Source organism: Physeter macrocephalus, chromosome 14, assembly GCF_002837175.3.
Source record: "Physeter macrocephalus isolate SW-GA chromosome 14, ASM283717v5, whole genome shotgun sequence".
Lineage (NCBI taxonomy): Eukaryota > Metazoa > Chordata > Mammalia > Artiodactyla > Physeteridae > Physeter > Physeter macrocephalus.
The window spans coordinates 126,523,473-126,549,937 of record NC_041227.1 but is presented as its reverse complement, the minus strand read 5'-3'; the positions used below and the strand labels follow the sequence as shown (position 1 = coordinate 126,549,937).

Sequence of the window (26,465 nt, the reverse complement as noted above, 5' to 3'; positions counted from 1 at the left end):
GGTATCAGTGCTCTGTCCTGTTCCCTTTCTAGAGCTTTCCTGGGGAGCTGGAAAGGCTGCTCAAACCTCTGCCTGGGGGAGATGGTGCCTAGTGACGGTCTTTGGGTCTCATATCCGGGTCTCCAGGGAAGGGAGGGGGGGGCCGTTCATACCTCTCTCTGACTAATTCCTGAAAACTCATTCCCATTCTTTCCCTTCCACCCTCCTGGAGAGATGATTCAGATCAGCAGGTTCCAAACTCTGTCTTAGGAGCAGACCTGTTTCTTCAAACAGAATCATACGGGGAGACCTGACGTATAAGCAGAAAAAGGGGACAGAGGGCACTCTGGTTGAAACGGGAGTGGCGGCAGAGACTCAGAGCCTGCAGCCTGCGTGCTCCGTTGCTGGCCCCCAAGTTCTCCGGGGCTGTTGAGTTGGGAAGAGACGGGGGTCCGCCCCAGCCCCTCCTGGGGACCTCGAGTGAGAGCACTTAACACTGGGGCCAGCCCTCATCCCAGGCCCGGCTGCAGAGGCCGGTCACAGGGCCACCCCACGACTGGCTCAGCCCTTGGCTTCTGGGGCGCTGTCAGCAGCCCACCCCCTGCTCTTCTGTGCCTGCCAGGTTGCCCTTCACCATCTTCCAGGGCGGCATGCCGCGGGCCAGCTATGGGGACCGCCACTGCATCTCAGTGGTCCACAACGGCCAGCAGACAGCCTTTGACTTCACCTCCCGTGTCATCGACTTCACTGTCCTCACTGAGGCGAACCCTGAGGCTGGTAGGCGAGCGGGAGTGAGTGTGGAGGGCAGGCCACCAGGAGGTGTGGGGATCGGGCCCACCCCCATCCGTAAACGAAGAGGAAGGGCCTGCAGGCGTTCCCAAAGCTGCCGCCCCTGAGTCCCTGAGTCCCGTTGCACCTCTTCTTTGCGTCCCCGAGGCTGCTCCTTTCCTTCCCTGCTGGCCTGTGGCTTGTCCTTTCTGGCCACACCTCCCATCCACCCCAAGCTCTCTTTGCCCTTCCCCAGCTCAGCTGGGACTTGGCCCAAAGGTGGGCAGACCTGCACTGTTGGGCTTAACACCCACCCGGCTGAGGCAAAGGGCTCCTGGCCTGGACATGGGGAAGCCCTCCTTGTGGGGTGGGGCAGGTAGCAGTGTATGCCAGCTGAGCTGGTCTCCTCCTGGAACTCAGCCAGGCCAACAAAGCCCTGAGTCAGCTTTCTAAATTGGGTGACAGGCAAGACCAGAAAGGGCTGGTGTCGAAACCTAGAGAGGAGGCCTGGCGGGAGATCTCCAGGAGGGCGGGCCTCCTCCCTAGATGACTCTGACCTGACAGGCCCGAGGCCTCCAGGTGAGGGAGGCAGGCCTGCTCAGGACACCCTGGGCTGTGTTCTCCCAGCCTTGCCAGTGGCCCTTTGGAGGGAGACTCTGAACCTGCTTTTCCTCCTTTCTCAGCCTCTTCTTCCCTCCTCACACCTGACAGCATGCTGGGAGCCAGGGCCAGATTTTGCTCAATTCTTTTAGATTTTCTACACTGATGATCATGTCATCTGTGAACAAAGACAGTTTTACTTCTTTCTTCCCCATCTGTATACCTTCTATTTCCTTTTCTTGTCTTACTGCCTTAGCTAGTACTTGAAAATGAGTGGTGAGAGGAGGCAACCTTGCCTTGTTCCTGATCTCAGTGGGAAAGCTTCAGGTTTCTCCCCATTAAGTATTACATTAGCCGTAGGTTTTTTGTAGATATTCTTTATCAAGTTGAGGCAGTTCCCCTCTAGTCCTACTTTACTGAGAGGTTTTTTTTTTTTAATCATAAATGGATGTTGGGTTTTGTCAAATAGTTTTTCTGCATCTATCGCTATGATCATCTTTTTTTTTTTTTTTTTTTTTTTTTTTTTTTTGGCCACACCACACGGCTTGTGGGGTCTTAGTTCCCCGACCAGGAATTGAACCCGGACCCTTGGCAGTGAGAGCATGGAGTCCTAACCACTGGACCGCCAGGGAGTTCCCGATTTCTCTTTTGTAGCCTCTTGATGCAGTGGGTTTCATTAATTGATTTTCGAAAGTTGACGCAGCCTTGCATACCTGGGATAAATCCCACTTAGCCGTGGCATATAATTCTTTTTATGCATTGTTGGATTTGGAGCTTGCTTTTAAAATGTGGGTTCCCTGGCTCCAGCCCTAGAGCCTCAGATTCTACCGGGCCAGGCTGGACAGACTGCTTCCCAGTGGCTCCTGCAGCCCCTGACCCTTGGCCTGTCCCCGCAGCCTTTGATGACCCCTATGCCCTGGTAGTGCTGGCTGAGGAGGAGCTGGTCGTGATTGACCTGCAGACGGCTGGTTGGCCTCCGGTCCAGCCTCCCTACCTGGCCTCCCTGCACTGCTCCGCCATCACCTGCTCCCACCATGTCTCCAACATCCCCCTGAAGCTGTGGGAGCGCATCATTGCTGCCGGCAGCCGGCAGAACACACACTTCTCCACCATGGTAGGTCTGGCCCCAGCCCCGCCCCAGCCCAGAGCCAGGCTCGCCCATGAACTTCTCCGTCATCTCCTCCAGGAGTGGCCCATTAACGGTGGCACCAGCCTGGCCCCGGCCCCACCCCAGAGGGACCTGCTGCTCACAGGGTAGGTGACGTTGATCGTACTCGCCTGCCTAGTGGGACGTGTGGGGTGGGGGCAGAGCTCGGGGGGGTGTGCGTGCCAGTCCCGGGCACCCCTGGCCCGGCATCCTTCTCACGCGCGGCAGGCGGGCTGTGCCCACAGGCACGAGGACGGCACGGTGCGGTTCTGGGATGCCTCGGGCGTCTGCTTGCGGCTGCTCTACAAACTCAGCACGGTACGGGTGTTCCTCACCGACACAGACCCCAACGACAGCCTCAATGCCCAGGGTGAGGACGAGTGGCCCCCCCTCCGCAAGGTGAGGCCCGGAGCCTGGGAACCAGGGAGTGCGGGGACGGGCCAGGTCCAGCGCTTAGGGCCCCTCACGGAGCTCTTCTCCCTTGTCAGGTGGGCTCCTTCGACCCCTACAGTGACGATCCTCGGCTGGGCATCCAGAAGATTTTCCTCTGCAAATACAGTGGCTACCTGGCTGTGGCCGGCACAGCAGGGCAGGTAGCAGGCCGGGCTGGGCGTGGGGAGCAGTGGGGAGGGCTGATCAGGTGACTTTGGGCAGCGTCCAGGCCCACGGGCTTCCTTCTCAGTACTGGGGGGGCAGCAGGGCCAGGAACCAGCTTCCTGAGCGCTCCCCTGGTGCATCACCTGCCCCTGTGGCTCTGACTTCTCCCAGCGAATAGAAGTTCCCTGATCCCATTAGAGGGAGGCCTTTCTCCTCCAGAAATCAGGATTAAGAGCCAGAGGTTGGGCACTTCTGACCCTCGGCCTTGGCGTGGATCTTGGGTCCTTTGCCGCCCCTGCCGTTAGGGTCCCTGAGGCCCCGCTGTCCCTTGGTGCCGGGGGTGGTTCAGCCCATCTGCCGCCCCACCCAGGTGCTGGTGCTGGAGCTGAATGACGAGGAGGCGGAGCACGCCGTGGAGCAGGTGGAGGCCGACCTGCTGCAGGACCAGGAGGGCTACCGCTGGAAGGGGCACGAGCGGCTGTGTGCCCGCCCGGGGCCCGTGCACTTCGAGCCCGGCTTCCAGCCCTTTGTGTTGGTGCAGTGCCAGCCCCCGGCTGTGGTCACCTCCTTGGCCCTGCACTCCGAGTGGCGGCTCGTGGCCTTCGGCACCAGCCACGGCTTTGGCCTCTTTGACCACCAGCAGCGGCGGCAGGTCTTTGTCAAGTGAGCAGACCTCCCGGGGTGGCCGGGGCCCGGGTCTGGGATTGGTGCCTGGATTGGCAAGGTCCCTCAGGCCCCGGCCACGCTGATGGCCCAACGTCCCCCCAGGTGCACGCTGCACCCCAACGACCAGCTAGCCTTGGAGGGCCCGCTGTCCCGCGTGAAGTCCCTAAAGAAGTCCCTGCGCCAGTCCTTCCGCCGGATACGTCGCAGCCGGGTGTCCAGCAGGAAGCGGCGGCCTGCTGGCCCTCCGGGAGAGGTGAGGCCGAGGCCGGCCACGAGCCCGGGCAGAGCCCGGAGCAGCCAGCGGCAGGTCCCAACCACCCCTCCCTGCCCCGCCTGCTTTGGCCACAGACGCGGGCTCTGGGCCACCCCCGACCCCCACCAACCCTGTGACCTCGGATCCGTCACACTGCTTCTCTGCGCCTCGGCTTCCCTAAGTGTGAGAGGCAGTCACTGTAATGCCTCAGGCTCACGGCCTCAGTCAGGATTACCAGGCAGGTGGTGGCAGGGGCTGTGGCCAGTCTTCCCGGAAGGCTCGCTGTTGAGCAATCTGATGCCCCCGGGAAGGAAGGCCAGAGCCCACCCTCAGGCCTGGCCCACTCCACTGCAGGTGCAGGAGGGGAGAAGCAGGGCGGAGAGGACTGGCCTGCAGAACGTGGAGCTGGCGCCCGTGCAGCGCAAGATCGAGGCCCGCTCGGCGGAGGACTCCTTCACGGGCTTTGTCCGGACCCTCTACTTCGCTGACACCTACCTGAGGGACAGTGAGTGGCCAGCTTGAGGTGGGGGGCCCCTCTGGCGTGAGGGCGTGTCGGAGGCTGCTGGCTGGTGCACCCCTGAGAGGGGTTCCCCCTGTGAGCAAGGGGAGACTGCAGCCCCCGCCCGCCCCTTTCCCTCCCGTGCCTGGGTCTCCGAGTCTGATCGCCCTGGCTTCGTATCCAGGCCCCACCACTCTCTAGAAGGGTGACCTTGGACGTGTCACTTAGCCTTTCTGGGTCTCGCTTCTCCCCCTGTAAAATGGAGGGATAGCTTCCTCCTAGAGTGGCTGCTGCGAGCGTTGGGACGTGCCACGTGCCTGCTGGTACCCAGTAGGCCCCCTGGAAGCGCTCTGGCTGTTTCTCTTCTCCTGCCAGGGCAAGGGTGGGCTGAGGGCTGTCTGCTGCTGTATCTCGAGGGCCGAGCTGTCCCGGGTTTGGGATCATCTGTATGGGGCTCTTGGTGGTCAGAGAGCCCTCCCAGCCTTGCCCGTCTGCACCCAGGAGGTAGGCAGGGCCCACGGCAGCTCCATTTTACAGTGGAAGAAAGTGCGGTTTGTGAAAGTTTGCTGACTTGACCTTGGAGTCACACAGGTAGTGAGCCAGGCCTCCTGGCTCCCCCTGACCCCCAGAGCCAGGGGTTCGACGTAAACCTTTGCCTCCCGGCAGGCTTCCGCCACTGCCCCTCGCTGTGGGCTGGCACCAATGGAGGCACCGTCTACGCCTTTGCGCTGCGCGTGCCCCCCGCCGAGCGGAGAATGGATGAGCCGGTGCGGGCGGAGCAGGGTGAGTGCCGGGCAGGGCAGGAGCCCTTGTCTGCCTCGGCTGGGAGCGGGATGGTGTCTCCAGCCTCGTCCTCCGCCCAGCCACCAGCCCCACCGCCTCCCTCCGTCCCTGCAGCCAAGGAGATCCAGCTGATGCACCGAGCGCCCGTGGTGGGCATCCTGGTGCTGGACGGACACAGTGTGCCCCTTCCCGAGCCCCTGGAAGTGGCGCATGACCTGTCAAAGAGCCCCGACATGCAGGGAAGCCACCAGCTGCTTGTCGTGTCGGAGGAGCAGTTCAAGGTGCCTTATGGGAGGAGGTGGGGTCCCCCGGGAATCCCCGGCACAAACGACAACGTATGGGACTCGCTTACAGTTGTGTTTGTAGTTGCTGTGTGAGGGCTGTGGAGGCCCAGGAAAGAAGCGGGGTCTTGTCGGAGCCCCCGGGCCCCAGGGTCAGTGGCGGGGATGCTGAAGCAGGACCTGTGTCTGGGGAAGGGACAGGAAACACAGGGAGAGAAGAGGCCCTGGCGTCCTCGCAGTCTGAGTGCAGCGACCACCCATCTGAGGGCCAGGCCCCGCGGCAGCATCGGGCAGGGAAGCGGGAAGCCCTCGCTTGACCGGAGGACGCTCTGCCAACCGGTCTGGCGGCAGGCGTGACCGGCTGCCCTGTGCCCTAGGTGTTCGCGCTGCCCGGGGTCAGCGCCAGGCTGAAGCTGAAGCTGACCGCCCTGGAGGGCTCGCGGGTGCGGCGGGTCGGTGCGGCGCACTTCGGCAGCTGTCGGGCCGAGCGCTACAGGGAGCATCACCTGGCTGTCCTCACCAACCTGGGCGACATCCAGGTGGTCTCGCTGCCCCTGCTCAAGCCCCAGGTGCGGTACAGCTGCATCCGCCGGGAGGACGTCAGCGGCATCGCCTCCTGCGTCTTCACCAAGCACGGCCAAGGTGTGCGGGCGGCGGGCGCGGCGGGACCTCGGCCCGCAGGGCTGCGTTTGGGGCTCCTGCTGTGCTGCGAGGCCCGCTGGGAAGGGCAGTCGGGGGTGTTCGGGTCAAGGCCAGGCTCCTCAGGCAGAGAACTTTGGGGGGCTCCGGCCCCTAATCCCCCGCTGGGCGGGCAGCTCTGTTGGCAGCCACAAGGCCCGGGAGACTCGGGCTGGCCTCACCTGCCAGGTTCTCCACCCGCCAGGTTTCTACCTGATCTCACCCTCCGAGTTTGAGCGCTTCTCTCTCTCCACCAAGTGGCTGGTTGAGCCCCGGTGCCTGGTGGATTCAGCAGAAACGAAGAACCACAGCCGTCTCTGCGACAGACCGGGCCCTGAGAAGGCCTCGGGCCGAGCCAGGTGGGTGAAGGGGCAGGTGGCCTTTGCTCCAGCCCCTGCTCACCCCACCCTCCCTGGGGTGCCCCCTGGGGGCTGGCCAGAGTCCCCTTCCCCCGTGAACTCAGCCCACCCTCCCAGCTCTGCCTCCTTGCCCCCCTTTGTATGCCCCACCCTCCCATGCAAGCTGGTCCGTCGACCTCATTCTTCACGGGACCAGGGCTTTCCAGAACGGGGAGCCTAGTGGCCCCCGATCCTTACTGTGTCCTCTCCACAGGAACTCAGGGAGCCAGAGTGATGGAGAGGGTAAGACGGGCCTCTCTGGGGCCGGGGGCGTGTGGGGGCCGAGGCCTTGTGAGCACACCTGGGGAGGGAAGGGGATCCCAGGTGAGCAGGTGGTGTTCGGGCTGGGAGTCGAAACAGCTTCCCTTCCAGTCCTGGGCTCAGGCTTCAGCAACCCCACCCCCAGAAGCAGGGAGCTGGGGCAGAGGAGGGCCCAAGGCTCACCTGGCCTGGCCTCTGCCTTCCAGAGAGGAGGTCGGGCCCCGTGATGGAGCACGCTCTGCTCAATGACGAGAGTGAGTCAGGGCAGGGGCTGGCGGGCTGGCTGGCAGGAGGGATGTGCGGGGTGGCGGGGTGGGAGCGCGCTTGGAAGGCCAGGGTGGGAACGAGGGCCGTTTTCCTGAAGGGGGGCAGGCCCGTTCACCCCATCAGTAGAAGGGGCAGAAAGGGGGGGTGTGTCTGGCCCAGCCCCAGCTGGCCTCACCACGCCTCTGCTCCCCACCCCTGCCCCCTGCCCCCTGCCCTGCAGGAGTCCTGAAGGAGATCCAGAGCACGCTGGAGGGAGACCGAGGGTGAGTGACCCTCAGGCTTGCGGGGCTGGGCCCCCGGTGCCGGGAGACGTTCCAGGAGAGCTCTGGGCGTGGGGGTCCTTGTCTGCAGCCCCCGTGGACGGTGACGGCCCTGTCTTTGCCCACGCAGGAGCTGTGGTGATTGGCGTTCTCAGCGAGCGGCCGTGGGGTACGGCCTCAGCAATGGGGGAGGTAGGGGCTCTGGGTGCTGCTGCACGGTGCGGTGGGGCACGCTCCTGGGGAGGGATGGGAGGGACAGGAGCCCCTGTCCCCGCTCCCCAAGGCCCTGAGGCCCATCCCAGCCCTGACACACAGCCCCCACTTGCCCGAAAACCTCCACGTCTGGGCTCAGGCGGGTGACTGAGGCCCCGGTCCCGCCCAGGGTGCTCCTGAGTTGCTGTGGCTCTGTCTCCTCTGCACGATGAACACACACTACTGACGGCTCTTCCTGGGAGCACTGCCCCGCCTGGAGAGGCCCGTGCACTGGGCCGTGCAGGGGCTGGGGGCACCCCCAGTGCCCACCTTGCTGCTGCTCCTGGCCTTGGGAGAGGAGGGACCCCAGGCCCCTGGGGCTCTCCCTCCTCGGGCCTTGACTCTCTCTGTCCTTCTGTCAATGTTGCACAGTTTTTATCCCCGTCTCCCCCCTTTTTGTAGTGGGCTGGGTTTTAAATTATAAATGTTAACTGCCTCCGGGTGAAAAAGGTTTTAATAAACACCTTATTACCTCTTCACTGGGCTGGCCCAACGACTTTAATTTTTGAATTGTGCCGAGATTTTCCATGTAAATAGAAATGATCGCTAGCTGGTTCCTTGCCTTTGCCCCTTGGGTCCGTCCCCTGGACCAGGCTGGTGCTCAGGAGAATCTGTTTTTTAAGCTGTTTGAATCAGATCAAACCGTATCTGCGTGTGTCTGAACGCCATATGCCTTCTCTCTTTGGGAATAAGTGGTAAGAGTTAACCGAATTGAATCTGTCTGACTGCATCCTGGGGGGGCGGCAGTGGGAGGCCCCTAGCTGCCCCCGGCTGGCCTTCCCTCGCTGTTAGGGGGGGAAGATGCACGCAGTATCTCAGGCCTGATGGCTTCTTCCGGACTTCAGGGAAGGACTATGGGGTGCTGCTGAGCTGGGGGGCAGTTAAGGTCTTTATAAGCCTGGGGTTTGATTCTACTTGGGCTACATCTTTATTCACCTGTCTTCACTGAGCCCCAACTATATGCCAGGTGCTTGGGGTTCAGAGGTGGCCAAGACAATGTGATCCCTGCCCTCGTGGGGTCCTTACAAGTGCAGGAAGTGTTAAGATGAGGGAGATCCGGGGGCTTGTGAGAAATGTGTGCGACGGGAGAGGTGACCAGGAGCTGGCTGGGCAGACTGTTCTGTGCAGAGGATGGGGGGCGGACTGAGATGGAGCCCCAAGAACCGCGAGGAGTGGGAGGGACAGCTCCCCAGAGGAAGAAAATGCTGTCCCTGGAAGAAGTGGAGAAAGGATGCTGGGCAGACAGACAAAGCCACGGGGCTGGGGGAGGCGGGGAGAACTGCACCCTCTGCAAGACGGTCCGGACTCCATCCTGAGACAACGGAAGACTTTGAAGGACTTTTTTTTGTCTGCCGTGCTGCGTGGCACGTGGGATCTTAGTTCCCAGACCAGGGATCGAACCCGCGCCCCCTGCAATGGAAGTGCTGGACTGCCAGGGAAGGCCCATCATCTGGAGGGCTTTCCGGACTCCATCCTGAGACAACGGAAGACTTTGAAGGACTTTTTTTTGTCTGCCGTGCTGCGTGGCACGTGGGATCTTAGTTCCCAGACCAGGGATCGAACCCGCGCCCCCTGCAATGGAAGTGCTGGACTGCCAGGGAAGGCCCATCTGGAGGGCTTTAAGCAGGGAAGTTCCATGAGGAGATTTATTCTTCTAAAGAGCACTGTAGCTTCAACCGCAGCTACAACAACCGAGTTGCACTCAGGCAAATTACTTACCTGCTCTGCATCAGTTTCTCCCGGGAAATGGGATAGCAGTATTCCCTCGTGATCTGTTGCCAGGTTCCTATGAGACCTCGAGGTTAATGCGTTAATGATGGGGGAGGCCCTCTGTCAGGGTCAGGCAGAACATCTTAGAGTTTGATGCACAGGATGTCTTTATCGTTTATCACAAAAGAAATTAAGCTTTGCTGTTTCTAACTTGGGTTGGCATTGGGGTCCTCAGTCTGTGGGTCAGAGGATCCTGCGCCAAAAGTGGGTGCCAAGGAAGGAGTGAGAACATCACACCCAGAGAGCTGGGCCCCCCACCTAGGGAGACAGGTATGGTTTTGTGACTGCCAGTTTAGGGGGGGCTTCCATGTCTTTTATCCAGTTGGCTAAATTACCTCACACTATTGGACAAGCGACATGAAGTTTCCTGCCAAGAAACCAAGACTTGAAGATCACAGTAATAATGCAAACACCAACAAATCAGAAGAAAATGGCAGAGCCAACACCTCCACGGCTTTGTGGCTGCCGCAATGATCCGGCTGATCAACTCGAACAAGAAGTCAACAACAAGCACACACATGCACCTGAAAATACCAAGAGGGCTCTTTGAAAACGGATTTACCCCGCACCCATTAAGGACGAGATTTGCCTTAAGTACACTATGCTTTGAAGCGTTAGCTTATGTTGGTGGTTCAAATATTTCAGTTCAGAAGAAAAATTCTCACGTTAGGAGTGTGAGACCAACCATTTTTATGGATAGGCGTGCTCTAGAAAGGGGATTACCGGAAGCTGGGCTGGCCCCGAGGGAGAAGTGGGGTGTCCAGGGAGAGGTGATGGGAGTGGTGAAACAGAGGTATTGAGAGGTTGAGTTGACCAGGATGGCTGCCAGACAGACCGGTGAGTAAGTGGGAGGAGTCACTGCCAATTCCAAAGGCCCTGGAGACCTACCATAGGCAGCCAGTCTGGAGACTTAGATCTGAGGGCCTTCGGCATCCCGAGGTGGAAGACTTCGTGTTCACCTACACCTGAAAGTCGGGCGGAGCCAACCCTCCATCACTGGCTTTGCCTGTGGCCGGCTGTGTGACCTTGGATAGACGACCTCACTCCTGAGCCTTTGTTTACTTATCTCCGAAATGGGCTGTGGTAATAGGGCCGACCTCAGAGGACTGAAAGGATTAAACGAGAATCTGTAACATCCCACAGCATCTGGCTCCCAGTAAACACCCAACCAAAGGAGGTGAAAGTTACTGTGAGGTGGGTGAGGCCAGGAGAGGAGGAAATGGATCAGGAGGGAGGGAGGGAAGGAGTGTGGAGTCAGAAGAGGGCTCGCACAGACCAGAGGAGGAGTTCACCGTCCTTGTGAACAAAGCAGATGAAGGAATGAGTGGGAAGGAGGAGGCAAAGGGGAGAACTGGGCTTGGGGGTGGGGCCCCTCTGCCCTGGTATCAGGTTTGTCCAAGGGAGTTCCCTTCCCCGGAGACTGTTGGAAATCACACGGCCAGGAAGTGGGACGGGGGAGAGACCAAGCCTGTCTGGTTCTGAAGCCAGTTCTCAGCAGAAGTGTCATGGAGCAGAAGAGCGGGACCCGGGCTTCCCTGGTGGCGCAGTGGTTAAGAATCCGCCTGCCAATGCAGGAGACACGGGTTCGAGCCCTGGTCCGGGAAGATCCCACATGCCGCGGAGCAGCTAAGCCCGTGCGCCACAACTACTGAGCCTGCGCTCTAGAGCCCGCAAGCCACAACTACTGAGCCCACACGCCACAACTACTGAAGCCTGCGTGCCTAGAGCCCGTGCTTCGCACCAAGAGAAGCCACCGCAATGAGAAGCCCGCGCACCGCAACGAAGAGTAGCCCCCGCTCGCCAGTGGAGAAAGCCCGTGTGCAGCAACGAAGACCCAACACAGCCAATAAATTAATTAATTAAAGAAAAAGAATAGCGGGACCCTTGAAGTGGGTCCCCAATTTCTCACTTACTGGCTGTGTGTCCTTAAGCCACTTACCCTCTCAGAGCCGTTTCCCCATCTGTGAAATGAGACCATATCCCCTTCCTAGGGTTTTGGGGGGTTTGAATGAAATGAAGCTTGGGAAGAGAACTAAATGGGACTCAGAGGATCAGAAGTGGCCACGCCCACTGAGCTGAGTGAGGTCCGAGCTCCGTCCTGGGTCGACGAGAGGGAGAGGAGGGCAGGGGAGAAGGCAGGAGATTGCAGACGGGTGTGGAGCTCTCCCTGTGCCCCCAGAGCTCACAGGACACATTGTAATGGGCCAGACAAATGGAAGTTCCGTGTGTAGCTGATGGTAGCTCCTCACACATGTCGTTTTTCCAGGTCTTGGGAGCCAGACTGCCTGAGTGGGCATCTCACTTCTTTTTTTTTTTTTTTTTTTTTTTTAATAATAATATATTTATTTTTGGCCGCGCTGTGCAGCTTGTGGGATCTTAGTTCCCCAACCAGGGATTGAACCCAGGCCCTCAGCAGTGAAAGCACGGAGTCCTAACCACTGGCCTGCCAGGGAATTCCTGGCATCCCAGTTCTGACACTCAGCTGTGTGCCTCAGTCTTATCATCCATAAAATGGGAATCCTTATAGCACCAACCTCTTAGAGTGCTTTCAAGAATTAAGTGAATTCAGGGAATTCCCTGGCGGTCCAGTGGTTAGGACTCCGTGCTTTCACTGCTGAGGGCCTGGGTTCAATCCCTGGCTGGGGAACTAAGATCCCACAGGCCGCAGGGCGCGGCCAAAAAAAAAAAAATTAAGTGTAGTACTTAGAACAGTACCTAGCACATCATCACCATCATTATTAGTCCAGGGCAAAACAGTGAGTTCTTTCTCTGTGTTATCTTTTAAATTATAAAACGCATACAGAATAGCCCGAGTCATAGGAGTACAACCCGATAAACCTCCACAAACTAAACAAACAGTATCACCCACAGAGGCTCCCTGGTGACCCTTCTAGTCACTACCAACCTCCCACCCCCCACCCCAGGCACCACTCTATAACTAGCTCAGTTTCCTCTTTTTGTACTTTATGTAAATAGAATCATACAGTGATTCTATAACTCTTTCTGGCTTCTTCACTCACCATTACGTTTGTGAGATAACCCATGTATGTTGCTGACAGTGCCGTGTAATCATCCACTGTGTGAATACGTCACCCCACTTCCTGCTTTCTGCGGCGAAACAAGCCCTATGAACCTCATTGCCCTTTGCCTTGGTCAGTATTGGTGGTGGGGAAGCACAGCTTACAGACTTGCACAGTCAAAGACACCAGTTTTATGAGCTACATGGTAACCGATGTTACCCATGAGCTTGTGTTCCTTTGGGACAGCTGCTTCCTTCACTAGAAGGCTGCTTCCTTGGCAAAGGCCAAGTCACTTTCAACTCCTTGCTCACACCAGGCCTCTGGGCTGTGAGCGGCCCTCCTGGGTAACGTGAGTGCTTGCAGCAGCTGCACCCAAGTCTGAGGCTGGCTCCAGGAGATGTGCAGAGAGGTGGGTACAAGGCAGGTACCAGCCAACTGGAGAGCATACCAAGGAAAGGGCCACAATCTGGAATGTTACCTCCCCCACTCTGATTCTGGGTGGGGCTGCTGGTGAGGAGAGGCCAGAGTGAGTGGTCAGCAGGGGCACGGAGCCCTGCGGGGCAGGTCACAGGCCCTGGCTGGAGATCTCATCTGCCTCCATCTTGGGTACCCCGGAGCCTACCCTGCAGCAGCTGCCTTGCCCTGGGGCCATCCAAAAGGGCTCATGAATCCTGCCTGGGTTTAACTACAGTATAACCATCAAGAAACAGATCCACATCGATACAAAGATGGGTAAAGAATGAGAAAAGACAGGTCTCAGGAAAAAAAAAAAAAAAGGCTGTAAAATGGAGGAAAGCTGCTTATTTTCACAGAGAAATGAATTTAAAAGACATTGAGATTTTGTCATGTTTCAGAGTGGCAAAAATGTTAGGTAACACCATGCCTCAGTGCCATGTTAAAATGCGTGGTCTCCTATCTTGTTTGTGGGAGTGTAAATTGATACAACCTCCATGGAGGAAAATTTGGAGCACTCCAAATTACAAATACACATACCCTATGGCCCAGCAATTCTACTTCTAGGAATTGATTCTGCTTGGACACAGGTGGAGTCAATGTTGTTTGTAACTGAAGCAAAAGCTGAGACGAAGGCAGCATCCGTTTCAGACATAAAAGTGTTAGCCTAAAGCAATTTTAAAAAGTCAGTTATTTTACCAGGAAAACAGGTTTATTCAAGAGCAGCAAAGAATTACAACACAGGATAGCAACTATGGCCAGCAACACACAACCCTGCTGGAGCAAAGGAAACTTTTTTATAGAGGAGAAGGGGAAGTTGGGAAAGGCTGTTATAAACAAAAAGACCATTGGAGGAAATTGGGAATTTGAAGTACAGTGGCTTTTCATTGTCCTAGTTTGACAGTTTCTCATTGGCTGAGCTGTTGCCAGGCAAGGAGAAAATCTTTTTTCCTCCAGCTGGCTGTAGTACAAAGTACATTTCTTTCCCTTGGGATCTGCATTGAGGTGGAGTGGTAAGCGTGTAAGAGCTCCCCCTTCTGGCCTCTGGACTCCATTTTAGTAAGGTTTCCCTTGATTAATTTTCACACTATCAATAAAGAATTGATTAAACTATGGCACGTTCATTTGCTGGATTATTATGCAGTTGTAAAAAGAAAAGAAAAAGAAGATCGTTGTGTACGATTATGAAATCTCCAAGTTAATCTGTTAGATTGGAAAAAGCGTGAAGAGCCATGAGCTAGAAAAGCTTCCACCTGTGCTCAAAGGGAAAAAGAATACTTGCGTCTCTCTGCGTGGATAGCTCTGGAAGGCAATACAAGAAATGGGTAACCTGGACTTCCCTGGTGGCGCTGTAGTTAAGAATCCGCCTGCCAATGCAGGGGAGGAGGGTGGATTCCCCTAGAGACCCCAGGACGAGGAGGACGGTTCTTTTGGCACCCCCTCACCCCCTGCTGAAGAAGCAGTGAGGCGGGAGCAGAGCATGGGCCCCCTCGATTTGGCGTGCTGCCAGGCTGGCCTGGCTGGCAGCAACTCCAGGCGGCACGGTTGCCCTGTCCACGGCCTTTGTCCGCAGTTGCAGCTCCTCTTTCCTGGGCGGCCTCCACTCTATTGTTGGCCGAGGAGGTCAGGACCCGCAGCCACCTGCATTATTGATGCTCACGCTTAAGGCGGGAGACGCGGGGGCGGGTAGATTGAGCCTGTAGCCGCAACCTGTGTGATGTGCTGCCGAGGGCACCTGCGGGCAGCCAGCTCCTAGGGAAAAGGAGAGGAGGGAGACGCCGGGAAACAAACCATGGGCAGGAGCAAGGGCAAAACGCCCCAGCGCCCGGAGGGACCCGGGAGGCCGACCTCCGGGGAGCAGGAAACCGGGTCGGCCAGCGCCGACATTGCGCCCAGCCGGGAGCGCCGACAGGGCCGCGGTAAAGCCCACGGGGCGAGACCACTCTTGGAGCCCTGCACCGCGGGGGGCCAGGAGACCCCCGGTGGCCGCAGGAAGCCCACCGTAGAGGAGAACGGCGACTGCAGACGGCCAGAGGCTGGGCCGCCACCGGAGGCTGAGGGGAGACGAGGCAGCGCCTGGCGTCGGGGATGCGGGCCTAAGGAGAACCACAAGCCCGGGGACGGCCGTGGGGGGCGCCTGGAGGAGAAGAGTCTCCTCGGAGGAGGAAGGACACGCGGGCGCGACCGCCGCAGGAGAAGAGGAAAAGGGCGGGGACGCTCGGTTCAGCGGGGCCGCCAAGAGACCCGCAGCCTCCATGCGGACACGTCGGATGGAGACGGAGCCAGCTCCTGCCGGGACAGCGAAGCCCGCGGGGCCCTGGAGAGCGGCAGCCAGAGCGGCGGGGCCGCAGAGCGGCGGCCCAACGCGGAGCAAACGGACATGGGCTCGGGAAGCACCCAAACCGGTCCGGAGTCAGCGCTGGAGGCGCCCAGAGAACGCCCGAGCAGCGACGGCAGAGGCGGTGACAAGCCCCCCGCCGGGCCCCGGAGCCCGGAAGGATCGTCGGGGGCGAGGCCCCAGGGAGAGACCGAGGATTCCGAGACTGACACAGACTTGAGTCTGGAGGGGGCCGGGCCTGGACGGAGCCTACGGGCAGCCCCAGGAACGACAAGCGGCTCCACTGAGGCCGAAGAGGCTGACCCGGCCAGTAAAGCCGCGGCCTCCAATCCCCTCGAGGGCAGCCGCGCGTGCGCTCCCCGGAGCTCGCGGGCTTCTCGAGACCCCAGGCCGGCCCGGGACGCGAGAAACAGTGGGGTGCTGCCCGAGGCTGAGCCGAGGGGCCCCGAGCCCGGAAAAGCCGAGGCCGCGACCGCCCGGTGTCAGCGTACCCAGGTCGGAGAGGGGGTGAGCGAAGCGGGGGCTGGAGGAGAAGGGTCCAGGGACCCAGCGCCGCTGGTCGCCCTGGTGGCGCTCGGCAGGCTTCGCGCGAGGCCCCCGCCAGGGCCCGCTCCCCAGGCCGCGGGTCCCCGCCGCTCGGGCCTCAAGGACCGCCTCCTGCGGGTGGCACGGGGCCTGGGCCTCCTGCGGTGGCTGCGGCTCCGGCCGCGGGCGGGCGAGGCACGGGCGGCGGGCGAGGGGCGGGGCCGCGGGCCGGGGAGGAGGCGCGGTCTAGTGCTGAGCCTGGCGGGCGTAGCTGGGCTGGGCGGGCGACCGAGGGCTCCCCCTGGTGGCGGCTCGAGATCCCCGCAGGTTGCGGAAAGGCCAGCCCCCGACGACCGTTCTGAGGACGCGGACCCGACTCCAGATCCCAAGTTTGCGGTCATGTTCCCCAGGATCCACAGGGCAGGGAGGACCTCGAGCAGCCAGAGCTCAGAGGAAGAGTCCGCGGACGCCCCCGCTGGGGAGGGGCACTTTTGGTCCTGTGCCGGGGCTTCAGGGGACAGTGAGGGGCGCAGGGCGAGTGGAGAAGGGGTGGCCGGGCGCCGCCACGGCTCTCTCGGCCCGACGCCCCCCGACGAGCCCCCACTCGAGAGCGGCTCCAGCAGCGAGGCGGAGCCGGAGACCTTGGGAGCCGAGGCTCCGGTTGCACTGGGCGCAGGGCGGGGACCCCCCCGAGGACCCTGGGTTTGGCACCGAAGCACTGCTACCCCGACTCATCTTGGAGACCCGCCTGCGGCGGGCGAGGAGCCCGAGCCCCTGCGGGTTCCTGAGGGATCTATGGGAGCCGGAGGATGAGACCGTGGAGGCGCTGGAGAAGGACCTGGAGCTGGGCCTCGGGCCGGGCCTGGAGGCGCCGCCCTTTCCCGGCGCCGAGGGCGGGAGCCTCGGGGAAGGCCTGGAAGACACCGAGGACCTGGCCCGGCTGCGGTGAGCGGGCGCGGTCCCAAACCCGCCATGCCTGGGTCACACTTGCTCGTATCCCATCCTACCCCTGTTCTTTTATGAAGAACAGGGATTTTGCCACACAAGGTCGCCTGGCTGGAAGGGGCAGGTGAGGGGTGAGAATCAGGTGCTCCTTCCTTCTCTAATTGGCACAAAGCTTCCCTCTGGGTCAGCAGCCTGGTCCAGCTTGTAGCGCCCACGGCGCTGGTAACTTGCTTAGCAGCCGGACCCCTGTATTATGGACCAGCTCGGAGAGGGTGCATGACTTGGTGGAAGTGTCTCTGCAGCCGGTGGCAGCGCCAACCCAGGATCTCCTGCCCCCAACTCCCTGCTTCTCCACCCTGCTTCCCTACAGGCCGGTGTGCGACAGCTCCGTGCTGCTGTGCCTTAAGAAGAGGTTTTACCTGGGCCGGATCTATGTACGGGGGACCCAAGAGGGGATGGTGGGCTGGGATTCCCTTTCCCCGGGGACCAGAGGGCCCTCCGGGCACCCCTGGAGCTTCCCCCTCCATCTTTCTCCTCCCTGGGCTGGGTGCTGAGCCCTCTCTGGGGTCCTGCAGAGCGGGGAGGGGCCGGGGGCATCAGAACTCCACTCTATTTGCATCACCTGCTCCCTCCATGTTCTGATGAGAGCTTCCACTTTCCTCCCAGACCTTTGGGGGGCCCCTCCTGCTCGCTCTGAACCCCCGCCGGCCCCTGCCTCTCTTCTCACCTGAGGTCCTGGCCAGCTACCGCCCTAGGAAGACCCCTAACACCACCCCGTACGTGAATTTGTCCCACCAGGCCTCTGCTCACCCCCAGGTGGCTAAGCCCCAGCATGTGCCATTGACTGAGGCCCAGGGCAGGGCAGGCACCACCTGCCTATGCCCAGGAGGCCCCAGATGCCCATCTCTGGTAACCTTCTCATCTGCTTCCACCCTCCTCCCCCAGACACATCTTTGCCATCGTGGCAGCAGCCTATAGCCTGTCTCAGAGCACTGGGCAGGGCACCTGCATCCTCCTGGGGTGAGTGGTGGCTGCCCTGCTTGGTTGAACCTTCAGGCCACACTGAAGGCCAGGAGGAGGGGGATGTGAGGTCTGCATCTGAAACTGCCCGTCTGGTCCACGGCTGGGCAACAGCTCTGGACTTCCTAAGGCTGTGCTCCTTGAACGAGGCATCTCGGGGACTTTTTTCTGTTCGGTCTCTATGCCCCAGGTCTATGTTTCTGCATTTCTGGGAGTCTCCTTTAGGGCAGGTATCACTTCCAGGGGGGCATATCCCCGCTTTCGGGCTCAATGGGGTTGTCCTATGTGCCCCTTCCCGGAGACCCTGCCAGCCTCTCCCTCCTGCAGTGGGCACAGCGGCTCTGGGAAGACAGAAGCTTCCAAAAAGATCGTGCAGTTCCTAAGCAGCCTGGAGCAGGAGAAGACAAGGAACAGAGGATGTCAGGTGCGGGGCAGCTCGCCATTTCCCAGGGATCCAAGAGGGACCATCCTACTCCTCTGGGCCAGAAGGGTGGTCTTCAGGCCTCTGGCTTCTCCTCGGGGGCAGCCCCAGGCATTGCCTACTGCGGGGGCAGGGAGGGCTGGGGTGACTGACCCCTCCATGGACCAGCAGAGCTCCCAGGTACATAGTGTCCTCGGCTGGGATGCCTGCGCAGTGGGCACCACTGCTGCTCCCAGGGATACTTGAGTGCCCCTCCCCCATCCAGCTGGACGACGTGCTTCCCATGCTCAGCAGCTTTGGCCATGCCAAGACAGCCCTCAATGCCAATGCCAGCCGCTTTGGCCAGGTCTTAGGCCTCTGCCTGCAGCAGTGAGTGACGGGGGTCCGGGTGGGCAGGGTCACCCATGATCAGTTTCCCTTATTGGGAATCTGAGACTGCTGCCCTTGGGTCCAGCCCACGGTGGGTCCCATTCTGAGCGGGGGGCCCCCTCGCTCAGTGTCCTGTGTCCACAGAGGGGTCATCCTGGGAGCTTCTGTGTCACATTATCTGCTTGAGACCTCGAGAGTGGTGTTTCAGGTATGACCTGGCCCGCTGCTCCCAGAGTGGGAAAGAGGGAGGGGCCGCTGTGAGGGGCTGTGGTCCCTCAGTCCCCAAGCCTGCCTTCCCCAGGACTTGTCCTTGCTCCCCTGGGGCACAGGACCAGGCCGTTGCTCCCCCTAAGCCAGTCCTTCTCCCCTGAGACCCAGGCTGAGCGGAGCTTCCATGTTTTTTATGAGCTGCTGGCGGGGCTGGACCCCATGGAACGGGAGCGGCTCTCCCTACAGGGGCCGGAGACCTACTACTACCTCAACCAGGTGGGGGAAGGCCCCCTCGGTGCTGGACAACGGGGCCTGCCCAGGGAAGGGTCTGAGGAGAGGGAAGCTGTGGGTGGCCAGGCCCCGACTCCTCACCCCTCACCCCTGCTGTGCCCTGCAGGGCGGGGCCTGCAGGCTCCAGGGCAAGGAGGATGCCCAGGACTTCACAGGACTGGTGAAGGCCCTGCAGGTGCTGGGCTTGTGCACCGAGGAGCTGACTGCAGTCTGGGCTGTGCTGGCCTCTGTCCTGCAGCTGGGCAACATCTGCTTCTCCTCTTCAGAGGTGAGCTCCCTCTGAGACACTGGATTGGTGGTGGCTTGCTTGCCTCATCAGGGCAGAAATAACAATGCCAAACACTTGTGTGTAGGAGACAGTAAAGCCCCGGGCCACCATCAGGGCCTCAGCACTGCCCTAGAAAGCAGATGAACTCCCATTGTACAGATGAGAAAACTGAAACCGGCGTCTTCTGCATCTATACCGATCCTGTCCCACTAAACTGCCACCCTAAGGAGGATACTTGGCATTAATTGAGCAGCTATTATGTACCTGGCACTGTGTAGATCACTCTACATATATTTTCTTTCTTTCTTTCTTTCTTTCTTTTTTTTTTTTTTTTTTTTGGCCACACCGCGCAGCTTGCGGTATCTTAGTTCCCTGATCAGGGATTGAACCTGGGCCCTCGGCAGTAAACGTGCAGAGTCCTAACCGCTGGACCGCCAGGGAACTCCCTACATATATTTTCTAATTCATTGCTCCTGACAACACCATACCATAAAAATTGTTGTTTCGCCTTTAACAATAAGACAGTGGAGACTGGGAGCAGGAAAGAGACTTGTCAGGGCCACCAGCTAGTGGAGAGGTAAAGTCAGGATTCACACTCAGGCCCTCAGACTCCGGAGCCAGCTCCTACCTGCCCAGATCTACCTTTGGGTAACAGGGCACCTTGCCAGGCAAAGCAAGGCCCTGCCCCTGCCCCATGGGAAGCGGCCAGTCCACAAGCAGAGCTCTCCCTGCTCCCTCCCGCCTGCCCAGAGGGAGTCACGGGAGGTGGCTGCCGTGTCCAGCTGGGCTGAGATCCACACAGCAGCCCGGTTGCTGCGGGTGCCGCCCGAGCGCCTGGAGGGGGCCATCACCAGGAGGGTCATGGTAAGCTCGGGGGTCCTGGGGAGGCGGGGGCCTGACCAGTCCACCCGAAGGCTTGGGGAGCACGAGTGGGGCCTTGGGCCTGACGTACCACACGCACATCCTCTGCCCTCAGGAGACGCGCTATGGCCAGGTCTCGAGATCCCTGCCCGTGGAAAGTGCCATCAATGCCAGGTGGCCCTGGGGACAGGAGAGAGCTGTGAGCAGGCCTGGCCCCTGCTGCACGAGGCTCACTCACCGTGCCCACAGGGACGCCCTGGCCAAGGCCCTGTACTCGCGGCTCTTCACGTGGCTTCTGAGGAGAACCAATGTGCGGCTGGCACCCCCCGGGGAGGGAGGCGGCGTGGCCACCGTCACTGTCGTCGACGTCTATGGCTTTGAGGTCACCCCTGGGGGCGGGGCCCAGGACGGGGTGCCCACCTCATCCTGGTTATTTCTGGGGGCCCCAGCAGCTTCCCTTCGCGGGGCCGCTTGTGCGCTGCTTGCCTTTCTGACCGTGAGATGGTCCCCGAGACAGCTGTGCACTCCGTAGGTACAGCCATCTGCCCTATCCAGCCCTGACGTCGGCTCTGGAGAGTTCTGCGTGCTTGGCCTGGCAGAGTCTCACAGGAGCCTTAAGACAATGAAAGAGCCTCGGATGGGTCAGCCTCGCCTCCTGTGTACCCAGAGGAGAGGGAAGGGAGGGAATCCCCCAAAGCACGCTGAGTTTTTCATTAGCTCTTCACCCCTTTCCAGAACATCCTGTTTCCTCAAGGCAGGGAGGAGGGACGAGAGCAAGAGGAGGTGGCCCCCACCTCAGGCGGCCTTGGATGGGCACTGTTCCCTGTCCCCTGCTCTCTCCTCCTCTCCAGGGTGTCCTTGGTGACTATCCGCTCTCTGAGGAGGAGGATGACCGTTGCACCTGTGTGTGTGTGTGTGTGTGTGTGTGTGTGTGTGTGTGTGTGTGTGTGTGCGTGCGTGTACGCACATGCGTGCTCTTGTGTGTATTTTAGAACATGTCAAAACTGTGCAAAGCTACACGGAGCGGGGGCTCTGCTGGGCTTACTAGAAATGTGCTGAGGGGCACAGAGGAAGGAGCCTGTAATTTCAACAGGAGGGATGCTGGAAGGCTTCTTGGAGGCGGCAGCCTGGAGCTCTGCTTTCAAGGCTGTGGCATTCTGATAGCCAGCGAGTTAGGCTATCGCAAGAGGTGCCTTCTAGACCACAGGATGGCTATGATCACAGGCTGGAAGGCTCACGGTGGTGCTGAGGTAGAGGGCAGGGGTGTGGGTTGTTGGAGGCAGGAAGCATTATCGAGGCTGGGACTGGGCTGAGGCGGCCTGCGTGCTGTGCCAGGATCTTTGGACTTGTCCCTGGAGGAGGCAGCATCAGCCCTAGGGCACCACTCCCGCCTAGTGCTGGGGAGAATGGGGGCAGCTGTGGGGGGGGGGGTGAAGGGCACCAGGCCTGTGTGCTAGCCCCCCAACCAGCTGCCCTGTGCCCCCACCTCGTGTGGGTGCCCACCTCACTGCCCACGCGCCCCCCCAGGCACTGCGGGTAAACGGCCTGGAGCAGCTGTGCAACAATCTCGCCAGCGAGCGCCTGCAGCTCTTCTCCAGCCAGATGCTTCTGGCCCAGGAGGAGGTATGGGGAGCTGGGCATGGAGGTGGCAGGGGGACACCCAGCTGTTTCCCAGAACAGAGGCCATCCCTGGTAAAGAGAAGGCACTACACCGAGAGCTCTGCCCCGAAGCCCCCTTGCTATGCACCGTCTCGGTCCTTCTGAGCCTCAGTTTACTCATCTGTAAAGTGGGAGGGCCGTCCTTGCTCTGGCTCACATGAGGCCCCCCCACGAGCATGGGTGCTCTCTGTAAACTAAACGCTGGCCGTTCCCAGGAGGAGTGTCGGCAGGAGTTGTTGTCCTGGGTGCCCATCCCCCAGCCTCCGCAGGAGTCCTGCCTGGGCCTCCTGGTAGACCAGCCCCACAGCCTCCTGAGTATCCTGGATGCCCAGACATGGCTGTCCCAGGTGAGCCCCCAGTGTCGGGGACAAGGAGTGGGGGCCCTGGTGGCCGGGCCAGAGCCAGCAGGAACTCCCAGGGGAGCAATAAAGTGCTGAGGTCCTGGGACCCTGCCCACAGGCCCTCAGCACGGCTTGGGAAGGCAGCGGCCAAGCCGGGTTCAAATCCTGTCTCTGGGTGATCCTGAGTGAGATTCCCAACTTCTCCAAGAGTCCTCGCTACAGAAGGGGAGGACAGTTGTGCCTGAGGGGCAGGGAGGTGGGGGCTGTGCAGGCCCCATGAGGGGCTTGTGAGGGTTTCCCCAAGTCTTTGTTGTTATAAGTTCCTTAGCACTATAAAATAACCTCTTACCGGATGGCTTTTTAAAAGTATCTTTGAAAGACTTGTTCAGAAACACATGTAACTGTGAGACCAGACTCCCAGGAGTGATTGCTAAATCTGCCTTAAAGTTCCCCCAGCTCCATTTCTTTTAAATGATTTCATCAGGGGTCCTCGAAGCCGCCAAATCTTATTGACTGAGGTATACAAGGCTACTGTGTTTTTTCTCAAATGGGAACCAGTTGTTCAAAATAGTCCCTGGGGCAGAAGCTGTGCCCTTTATAAGGACTCAGATATGGAGTGACTCTTCCTGAAAAAGAAGCTTGGGGGCCAAAACCAGAGCTCACCTTCTGTTCAGTGCCTGTGGTTTTGGGGGGCAGGGGAGGGAAGCACAGTCCCAGCAGGGGAACGGCACCTGCAAAGGCCTGAGAAGCTCTTCCTCTTATCAGGCCACGGACCACACCTTCCTGCAGAAGTGCCACTACCACCACGGTGACCACCCGCGCTACACCAAGCCCCAGCTGCCCCTTCCCATCTTCACCGTGCGGCATTACGCTGGGACCGTCACCTACCAGGTATCAGGGTGAATCAGTGAGGGCAATGTGACCCTGGGGAGTCACCTGACGGGTGAGGGGGTAGGTGTGGGGAGGCCCCTTCCAAGGCTTGGCCATCTGTCCCCACCTGGGCCCTTGGCCTCACCTAGTGCATGACTTACTGAGTTCTGGGTGGGCATTATGGGGTGGGGAGGGTCAAGGCCTTGGGACCCTCCAGACCAAGAGGGGCAGAGTGTGCGCACGGGACCTGGCTCTGATAACCTCAGGCAGTCTACTTCTCCTTCTGAACCTCCATGTCCTCATCTGTAAAATGGGAATGGGAGTCCATCCTATAGCATTGTCCTGAGGATTAATGCAATTACATGGAAATGGCGGGGCAGGTGCCTGGCAGATACTAGGTGCTCACTGAAGGGATTCTCCTCTCCCCTTTATGAGTTTCATGACTACTGCACACCTACCCAGGAGGAGAGCTGCTGAGGGGAGGGGCCTGGTTTAAAGGCTAGGACCAGGTGACTGGTTTGAGGTGGGGCAAGTCAGGTAAGGCTTCCGGGAGGAGGTGACATGCTCTGGTTGTAGAAGAAAACATACAAACTACACAGGAGTTATCCACACGTGAAACACAAGGAGTATATGTCAATTATACCTCAAAGAAAAATCACATCTAAAAGAAAAAGGGGGCTTCCCTGGTGGCGCAGTGGTTGAGAGTCCACCTGCCGATGCAGGGGACATGGGTTCGTGCCCCGGTCCAGGAGGATCCCACATGCCACGGAGCAGCTGGGCCCGTGAGCCATCGCCGCTGGGCCTGCGTGTCCGGAGCTTGTGCTCCGCGACGGGAGAGGCCACAAAAGTGAGAGGCCCACGTACCGCAAAAAAAAAAAAAAAAAAAGAAAAAAAAAAGAAAAAGGCAAGAAACAGAAGATTGACTAAAGAAAACTATAAAATTGAATTGAAGGTCACAAAAGAAGACTTAAAAATGGAGGGGAAAAACCACATTCCTATTGGGGAGCCCTATATTGTTCACTCTTTCCCAGTTAATCTAGAAAAGTCATGTAATTCCAGACAATACCCCAATGGGGCTTTTATGAGAGAAGGAGAGGTGAATTTTAACAAAATTATTCTGAAGTATTATATGGAAAATAAATGCATGAGAATAGCTAATAAGATATAAAAAGCAAATGATTATGGAGGAATTTGCTCTATCAGATCTTAAAACATATTTTAAAGCTCTAGTAATTAAACGAGTATGGTATTGATAAGGAGCAGACCCATCAACGAGACAGAATTGAAAACCCAATAAACAGACCCAAAAGTGTGACAAAGAACTGGGTATGTGACAAAGGCGGCCTTTAAAAAAAATGTGGTAAAATATACACAACATAAAATTTCCCATTCTAACCATTTTTAAGTGTACATTTCAGTGTCTTTAAGTACACTCACAATGTTGTGTAACCATCACTGCTATCCATTTCCAGGACTTTTTCATTATCCCAAACAGAAACAACTTACCCATTAAACACTAAGCTCCGATTCCCTCTTCCTCAGACTCTGGTAATATCTAATCTACTTTCTGTATCTATAAATTGTAAGTGGAATCATAACACACACACACACACACACACACACACACACAATCCTTATGTGTCTGACTTACTGCATTAAGCATAATGCTTCCAAGGTTCCTCCATGTTGTAGCATGTGTCAGAATTTCCTTCCTTTTATGGCTGAATAATGTTCCGTTGTATGTATAGACCACATTTTGTTTATCCATTCATCTGCTGATGGACATGAATTGTTTCCACCTTTTTGGCTATTGTGAATAATGCTGCTGTGAACATGGGTGTACAAGTAACTGTTTGAGTCGCTGCTTTCAGTTCTTTTGGGTATCTACCTAGGAGTAGGTTTACTGGGTCATATGGTAATTCTATGTTTACCTTTTTGAGGAGCCACCAAACTATTCCTCAGTGATTGCACCATTTTATAGTCATCCTAGTGGGTGTGAAGTGGTATCTCATTGTGGTTTTGATCTGCATTTCTCTAATGACTAACGACGTCAAGCATCTTTTCATGTGCTTCTTGGCCATTTGTGTATCTTCTTTGGAGAAATGTCTATTCAAGTCCTTTGCCCATTTTTGAATTGAGTTGGTTTGGGGTTTCTTTGTTTATTTATTTATTTATTTTTGGCCGCGTTGGGTCTTCGTTGCCACGCGCAGGTTTTCTCTCGTTGCAGCGAGCGGGGGCTACTCTTCGTTGCGGTGCAAAGCCTTCTCATTGTAGCGGCTTCTCTTGTTGTGGAGCACGGGCTCTGGGCGCGTGAGCTTCAGTAGTTGTGGCACGCGGGCTCAGTAGTTGTGGTGCATGGGCTTAGTTGCTATGCGGCATGTGGGATCTTCCTGGACCAGGGATCAAACCAGTGCCTCCTGCATTGGCAGGCGGATCCTTAACCACTGTGCCACCAGGGAAGTCCTGAATTGAGTTGTTTTATTTTTTTGTTGTTGTTAAGTTGTAGGAGTTCTTTACATAATCTGGATATTAAACCCTTATATGTGATATTTTCTCCCATTTTGGGGGCTGTCTTTTCACCCTCTTAGTACTGTACTTTGATACACAAAAGTTTTTCCTTTTAATGAAATCCAGTTTATCTATTTTTCCTTTGTCGCCTGTGCTTTTAGTGTCACATTCAGGAAATCATTGCCAAGTCCAATGTCATGAAGCTTTCTCCCTTTGTTTTCTTCTAAGAGTTTTATAGTTTCAGGTCTTACAGCTGGGTCTTTGATCCATTCATTTTGAGTTATAATTTTGGTACGTGGTGTGAGATGAGTCCAACTTCTAGGGGAGCCTTTGTAAAACATTATTTTTTATTGAAGTATAGTTGATTTACAGTGTTGTGTCAAAGGTGGCCTTATAACTCAGAGGGGAGAGGCTGGATTATTTTGCAAAGGGGCTGGCTTCCACACCCAGCCTCCTCTCCTTGGCTTCCCCTCCCCCGCCCCCACATTATCTCTTGCAGGCTCACAAGTTTTTAAACAGAAACCAGGATCATCTTGACCCTGCTGTGGTGGAAATGCTTGCCCAGAGCCAGCTCCAGGTGCCCCCCACCCCCGTCCCCCCATTCTGCCCTCCCCACCCAGACAGCCTAGCCCAAGGAGCTGGCCTTCAAGCCCCTGGAACCTTGAACCTTTGGCTGGCGCACCCTGGCTCCCTGGGGGTCGGGGTGAGGGGCAGGCTGGACAGGCCCAGGTGAGCTGGCTTGGCCCCCTCTCACCCCACAGCTGGTGGGTAGCCTGTTCCAGGAAGCAGAGCCCGGGTCTGGGGAAGGACCAGGCAAACCCACGCTGGTCTCTCGCTTCCAGCATTCCCTGGGGGACCTCCTAGCCCGGCTGGGCAGGTGAGAATAGGGCCCCCCCCCCCGCCACTC

The 26,465-nt window shown here is 58.2% G+C and overlaps 2 protein-coding genes across 26 annotated transcripts in view; both read left to right on the top strand.

Annotated features, from left to right (window-relative positions):
- LLGL2 (LLGL scribble cell polarity complex component 2) overlaps positions 1-8,162 on the top strand; it is a 34,062-nt gene extending 25,900 nt beyond the window's left edge. For 9 of the 25 annotated variants that reach the window (XM_055090317.1, XM_055090310.1, XM_055090306.1 and 6 more), the window contains 10 exons: positions 602-756; positions 2,244-2,601; positions 2,740-2,893; positions 2,983-3,087; positions 3,462-3,754; positions 3,860-4,515; positions 5,176-5,292; positions 5,407-5,573; positions 5,951-6,215; positions 6,457-6,855. In XM_055090317.1, coding sequence (XP_054946292.1) covers positions 602-756; positions 2,244-2,601; positions 2,740-2,893; positions 2,983-3,087; positions 3,462-3,754; positions 3,860-4,515; positions 5,176-5,292; positions 5,407-5,573; positions 5,951-6,215; positions 6,457-6,830 — 2,644 coding nt within the window. In that variant the 3' untranslated portion in view covers positions 6,831-6,855. The other 16 variants (XM_028499232.2, XM_028499233.2, XM_055090319.1 and 13 more) reach the window with 16 other exon arrangements.
- Positions 8,163-14,717: 6,555 nt separating this feature from the next.
- The window catches only part of MYO15B (myosin XVB), a 39,551-nt gene continuing 27,803 nt past the window's right edge, over positions 14,718-26,465 (top strand). Inside the window, 18 exon segments of the mRNA XM_055089810.1 lie at positions 14,718-16,458; positions 16,460-16,740; positions 17,111-17,174; positions 17,407-17,516; positions 17,686-17,764; positions 18,062-18,184; positions 18,447-18,550; positions 18,695-18,758; positions 18,923-19,036; positions 19,158-19,319; positions 20,070-20,183; positions 20,296-20,354; positions 20,430-20,562; positions 21,708-21,803; positions 22,055-22,186; positions 22,946-23,071; positions 26,058-26,135; positions 26,320-26,435. Of these exon segments, the coding sequence (XP_054945785.1) occupies positions 14,725-16,458; positions 16,460-16,740; positions 17,111-17,174; positions 17,407-17,516; positions 17,686-17,764; positions 18,062-18,184; positions 18,447-18,550; positions 18,695-18,758; positions 18,923-19,036; positions 19,158-19,319; positions 20,070-20,183; positions 20,296-20,354; positions 20,430-20,562; positions 21,708-21,803; positions 22,055-22,186; positions 22,946-23,071; positions 26,058-26,135; positions 26,320-26,435 (3,689 nt within the window). The 5' untranslated portion in view covers positions 14,718-14,724.